The sequence below is a fragment of the Entamoeba nuttalli genome (genome assembly GCF_000257125.1).
Source record: "Entamoeba nuttalli P19 unplaced genomic scaffold asmbl_3001, whole genome shotgun sequence".
NCBI classification, from domain to species: Eukaryota; Evosea; order Mastigamoebida; family Endamoebidae; genus Entamoeba; species Entamoeba nuttalli.
Window position 1 is genome coordinate 1 of NW_008575762.1, and position 6,021 is coordinate 6,021.

General features: G+C 26.3%; 5 protein-coding genes across 5 annotated transcripts; 3 read left to right on the forward strand and 2 right to left on the reverse strand.

Moving 5' to 3' along the window:
- Positions 1-280: 280 nt before the first annotated feature.
- ENU1_051330 (actin binding protein, putative) lies at positions 281-1,432 on the forward strand (the record flags this gene model as incomplete). The annotated part of the gene is made up of 1 exon (XM_008857876.1): positions 281-1,432. The coding sequence occupies one exon, from the start codon at positions 281-283 to the stop codon at positions 1,430-1,432; it is 1,152 nt and encodes a 383-aa protein (XP_008856098.1).
- A 192-nt stretch (positions 1,433-1,624) lies between these two features.
- ENU1_051340 (membrane-bound O-acyltransferase (MBOAT ) family protein) lies at positions 1,625-3,046 on the forward strand (the record flags this gene model as incomplete). Its single annotated transcript, XM_008857877.1, has 1 exon — positions 1,625-3,046. One exon carries the CDS (start codon positions 1,625-1,627, stop codon positions 3,044-3,046), a length of 1,422 nt encoding a protein of 473 aa, XP_008856099.1.
- A 31-nt stretch (positions 3,047-3,077) lies between these two features.
- Positions 3,078-3,668, reverse strand: ENU1_051350 (hypothetical protein; the record flags this gene model as incomplete). Its single annotated transcript, XM_008857878.1, has 1 exon — positions 3,078-3,668. The coding sequence occupies one exon, from the start codon at positions 3,666-3,668 to the stop codon at positions 3,078-3,080; it is 591 nt and encodes a 196-aa protein (XP_008856100.1).
- A 214-nt stretch (positions 3,669-3,882) lies between these two features.
- ENU1_051360 (hypothetical protein) lies at positions 3,883-4,989 on the forward strand (the record flags this gene model as incomplete). Its single annotated transcript, XM_008857879.1, has 1 exon — positions 3,883-4,989. One exon carries the CDS (start codon positions 3,883-3,885, stop codon positions 4,987-4,989), a length of 1,107 nt encoding a protein of 368 aa, XP_008856101.1.
- Positions 4,990-5,009: 20 nt separating this feature from the next.
- On the reverse strand, positions 5,010-5,945 carry ENU1_051370 (glycosylphosphatidylinositol diacylglycerol-lyase, putative; the record flags this gene model as incomplete). Its single annotated transcript, XM_008857880.1, has 1 exon — positions 5,010-5,945. The coding sequence occupies one exon, from the start codon at positions 5,943-5,945 to the stop codon at positions 5,010-5,012; it is 936 nt and encodes a 311-aa protein (XP_008856102.1).
- Positions 5,946-6,021: the final 76 nt, after the last annotated feature.

Here is a 6,021-nt window from a genome sequence, read left to right on the forward strand (position 1 = left end):
AGAAAAGCACTTTAAATTCATTCAGTTTTTTTTGTTTGATATTTAGATAATTTTTTTTTGTTATATTGAAAGTAAAAATAAAAATGATATTATCAAGAATGTTTTTTGAATAATCTTTAGTAACAATTTTATAGGAGTAGAAATGTATATTGTTTCAAAAAGGAAGTAATTTGTTTTGTTTTTTTGGAAATATTTTGAAAGAGTATTTTTAAGTCATTTCGTTCATTCCAATTTTAGAATGTGTTAAATGATGATCTAATAATTCATCTCACTTCATTAAATGTCACAAACCAAGAAAGAAGAATGTACTAACTTTTCTCTTTCAAAGCACAAAGATGTTGATAAGTTGAGTGAACAAATCAAAAGTTTTTTGTTAGACCATGATTTAAGTTTAGAAGTTAAACTTAAACCAAAAAGGCTTCCATGTGATGATTATCAAATAACAAATGTTCACAATGGATTTATTAATAAACAAAATACATTTTCTATTGTTTCTAAGGAACAAGATGAAACAGTAAAATTAGAAGTTGAAATTACAAATTTCAAAAAAGAAAAAGTTGAATATGAAATAATTCAAAATGGATTGTTTGAGCATAAAGTATTTTTTACTCCAAAAGTGATTGGAGAGCATTTGATTATTGTTTCTGTTGATGGGTATTCTCTTCCTCCTATTTCATTAATTATAGAAGATGTTATTGATATTTCTCAATGTTGGATAGATGGAAAAATCAAAGAAGGTGGGTTACTTCAAGCAGAAAAAGCTATAGGTCAACTTCATATGATTGGGGAATCTGGATCTCCTTTTGAAGGGGAATGTACAACTACAATAAGTTGTTTTACACCAAACAATAAAGAAATAAAAGGTCAAGTTAAAAAAGGAGAGCATGGAACTTATACATTAGAATGTGAAATTAACAAAAGAGGAACTTATACATTTGATATTTGGATTAATAATAAAAGAATTAAAGCATTATTATTCAATACTAATTTCATACTTCCTATTTGTCCATCTAAATGTCTTATTTCAGGTAAAGGAATGGAAGAAATAAAAACTATCAAAATGACAAAGATAGTAGAATTTACGATTCAAACAAAAGATAAAAATGGAGATTGTTTGTTAGAAGGAGGAAATGAATTTAATATTCACATAACAGATCCTAAAAAGCAAGTGATACCTTGTGAGTGCATTGATAATAACGATGGTACTTATACTTGTAAATACACTCCATCATGTCCTGGAAAATATCAAATTGAGATTCAATATCAAACAAAACCTTTAGCCCAATCACCTTATTCAATTATAATTGAAGATGAGTATGAAGAAGAAAGTGCTCAATGTTGTTTGAAAGTTCATCTCATTATTGCTTTTGTTATATGTATTCTAGCAATGATTTATAAAGTAAGTCATCCAAAAATGATGTGTCTAGAATAGAGTACTCTTGATTTTTAATTCACTAAATTTTTTGTTATTTTAAGTCTCAAAAAAAAAACAAAATTTTTAATAAACATTTTTTGTTTGTTTTAACATAAATAAAATATTTCTAAAAAGTAATAGTAAAATTTTAATAAAATAATAGAAAATTAAAAATAAAAAAAAATCTTAAAAAGAAGAAAATAATTAAATATGTCGGTTATCGACTTTATCTTAGAACCAATAAGTCAAATAGTTCATGTTCCAGTTTATTTATTGAAATACTTTTCTTCTTTCGTGCTATCATTACCAATGACATATTATTGTAGATATCTTCCAAATAATCCATCATTAAAACATAAGGTATATGGGTCTATTGGAATAATTATGTCATTAATTGTATTTGGACCAATCACATTTTCTATTATCTTTTTAGGGCTTCCAATTTATTATATTGCTAAAACATATCCAACACGTCTTATGGCAACAATAACAACAGTTGTATTAATTCTTCATTTAGCTTGTATTCATTTATATAAAATATTACATACAGGAATGGTATATAATTTATCATTTTCAACAGTACATATGATGTATGTTATTAAATTTAGTACATTTGTCTGGTCTGTTGTTGATGCCCATGAAAATAATATCAAATTATGTGAACATCGTAAACAAATGATGATTAAAACATATCCTTCATTACTTGAATTCTTTGGATATACTTTCTTTTTCCCAGGAATCTTTAGTGGACCATCATTAGAATATATTGACTATATTAAATTTATTACTTTAGAACAATTTAAAAATTATCCAAAAGATAAAATGGAAGGAGATGTTCCACAAATTCCAATGAAATTATTCTACAAACGAATAGGATTAGGAATTACTTTTTATATGTTAGTATGGGCTATATCAATATTTGAGCCATTACTTGCTGATTACTACTTTTTAGAAGCACCTGAATCACATGGATTTTTCTTCAAAATGTTTGCTATTTGGTATACTGGTGAAATGGCATTAACTAAATACATTGGTACATGGTATGTTGCTGATGCGATGTCAATTATTGGTGGATTTGGATTTACAACTATTAAAAATGGTAAAGAAGTATGGGATAAATTTACTAATATTGATTTCCCTGTCTTTTATTTAAGCACATCATTTAGAAATTCAATTGTTTTATGGAATAGATATGTACAGAATTGGTTAAGTAATTATATTTATCTTAACCTTGAAGGAACTAAATTAGATGCTTTTAAAACTGTTATAACAAACCTTGTTAGTGCTTTCTGGCATGGATTTCTTCCTGGATATTATATTTCATTTGGTACTCTTGCTCTTCATACTGAATTAAGTAAATTAATTTATAAAAAACTAACACCATATATTGCTTATTTGACAAAGAATAACAATAAAATGATGACACTTTGGAATATATTCTTAATTATCTTTACTAATTTGTCAATTAAATATAATTTCTGTCCTTTCTTTATGATGACATTTAAAGCTTCATGGGAAATGTTTAAACAGACGTACTTCTGTTTCCATTTGATTGCATTAGTTTTGTTTATTTGGTTAACTGTTGCACCTCCTAAAATTCCAAAAGAAGAAAAGGACAAAAAGAATAATTAATTAATTCTTTTTAATTGAAAAGTCACTTATTTTATTGCAATGATTCAACACAACATAATCCAGCAGAGACTAATCCCATTAATGTAGAAAATTCTTCTGGTAATTTAATTAATCCTAAACCATTCAATGCAATAATAAGTTCTGTTGCAATTTTTACATATCTAATATATCTTTTTAATGGTTCGTCTTGTTCTTCTTTAATATACTCAAGGCCTATTGATGATAATACAGCAACAAGGAATGATAAATTACCAATTGAACTGGTGTAAGGAATAATGGTGTTACTAGTTAGAGATGTGATAGCATTTAAATTATCCATTGCAAAAAAACCAAGCATCCCTCCTGACTTTAATACTCTGAGAAAAAACTCTGGATTTTCATAAGATGAGTCTAGCGTTATTTTAAAGTTGTTCATTTCTTTTAAAACATTACCAATTGCAAAATATTTTCTTGATGTTCCTAACAATGTTACTATTCTCATTAATACTTGCTTTTTAGTAACATCATCATTTGAAGTTAATAATGCAACTAACTTTGCAGCACATTGGATAGTTCTAAAAAAAGCATCTCTTGTTCCATATCCACTCACAAAATTCGATGTCTTCAGAAGAACAGAATTCATTACATCTTATAGTTCAACTTCATTTTTTATTTTTCAATGATTTTTATAAATTAAAAAGTATAATTAAACTAATCTATTTTTTTTTTTTTCTTGAATTGATAAAATTCAATTAATTAATAGAAAAGTGATATAATTTTATTTGTTGATATGAAAAGACAACATTCTACCATGAGTTGTTTTTTTGAACGGTAAGTGATATAAAAACAATTGAACAATGAGAGAAAGAAATATGAATAAGAAAGAGGTTATTGAAACTTCTGATGATGCTTTTTTTGAAGTTTTACCTTCTGTGGAAAGGAAAGAACAATCATCAAGTATCTTTTATTCAAATGTTAGAAAAACAGAAGTTGGTATTTCAGATGATAGTTCTTATGGAGTATTTTCCCTTGATAAAAGAGATGATAGTTCAAGTGGATCTTTTTTGAGAAGGCAATATCCATCAAATGGTACTGAATTTTCAAGTCCATACTTATCTAACACACCATTACCAATATATTCTCCAGGACCAAAAGAATGTTTTATTGTAAATATGATTAACCAAGGAACAATTAATCTTGTTGGAGAAGTAGAATTAAACAAAATCAAGGAAAAAGAAAAAATTGAACATCCAATGGCTGTTAAACAAGAATTTATTTTATCAGAACATCAAAAATTTTGTCCTATAAATAGAAGAAAGAAAAAAAAAACAATACATGAAGATTCTTCTCGATGTGAATCTGACAGTGAAATTATAAGTGAAAGGAGTGAATTGTTTATGGAAGATAGTATTGAAACATATGTAAAGGAACAATTATTTATAAAAGGAAGACATTTCAAAAAATTGAAACAATGGATTGGGTTATCTAAATATAAAATCATTTTCGATAGTTATTTTGATGACTTAGTAACAGACGTTTTTAACCAAAAGGTTGAAGGTAAGCCAAATACCTCTATGATTATTGTGACTAATAATAATTGGGTTTTTGGTTGTTTCAATAAACTAAAAATACCAATAATTAATAGTCAAGAAGAGACTCATGGATTGAGTGATAATGGATTTTTTATCTTTTCATTGAACAACCCACATCACACAATGCCAATTAAAATCACACAAAAAGAAACAATTCCAGGAAAGTTAATATTATATCCTAAAGATTCAAATCAATTATTTGGGGTAGAAGATGCATTTATTATTTCTCAATTACCAAACGAATCATATATTTTTAGAAATATTGAACAATATTATTTAATACCATCAGTAGTTGGAAAAGAATTATTTACTGGATGTTGTTATCCAGACTGTTTTTGTGTTGATAAATTATTTGTAATAGAATGGTTTTGAACTAGCAAAAGAATGATATTCTAATGTCCTCTTTTCTCATTAGATGCTTTAATTGATCGTTCAATACATAATTGTATAAATGGGTCATTAATTTGTATAAAGTCTAATAATAAAATATTAATTGGAAATGATTCAAGTTCTTTAGAATGAAGAAATTGAAAGAAGTTTTCTTTAACTTTATATGAAACACCTTTCAATGATTTTGAATTAGAAACTGACAAATAACATGATTTAATACTTTTGTTAGTAGGAGTTAGAATAATTTGAAGAATTGTAATACCAGTCCTTCTATTATTAATCCAATTCATTCCATCTGTTAAAATTCTTTGACTAACCTCTTGGAATGTTGGTCTGTCTGGCCAATAGGAATGAATAAAGTCTTGACCCCAGATATATGGAACTCTTTTAACTTCTTTTGGATAATCGTAAAATATAAAAACTCGTTTATTACTAGTAACTAAAACTTCAAGTGGAATGTTAAGATTATTTGGATTACATTCTACACTAATTCCATTGAATAAACAACTTATTATTTCTAAAATTTTTTCATTGTCTTCTTTGTTCATATTATAGATATGATTAATATCAAGAATTATGACTTCTTTCTTATGATGCCAAATAAATTCACTCAGTTGTGTTAATATTACAACAAATAAGTCACAGTACAAACCATGTACTGTATAAATATCATCTTTAAATTTTTGAATTCTTAAATCAAAATATCTAACCCCTTCTTGTAATTGTTGGTGTATGGTGAGTGTTTGTGTCTCTGACCAATCTTTAACAAATCCATTCATTATAATAGGAAATGAGTCATAAGGTTCTGCTGCTTTAATTTGGGTTTTAGTATTATAACTAAAACAGTTATGAGAACCAGCCAAACAAATCTCCTTAATTGTAAGATTTAATACATTTGACTCACCCATCCAATCAGATTTATCATTTAAACGTGACATTTACACAATCATTTTTCTAGTTTTTAGTTTCTTTTTTATGAGAAAAAAACAAAATAAAAGAACTACGAACATAATT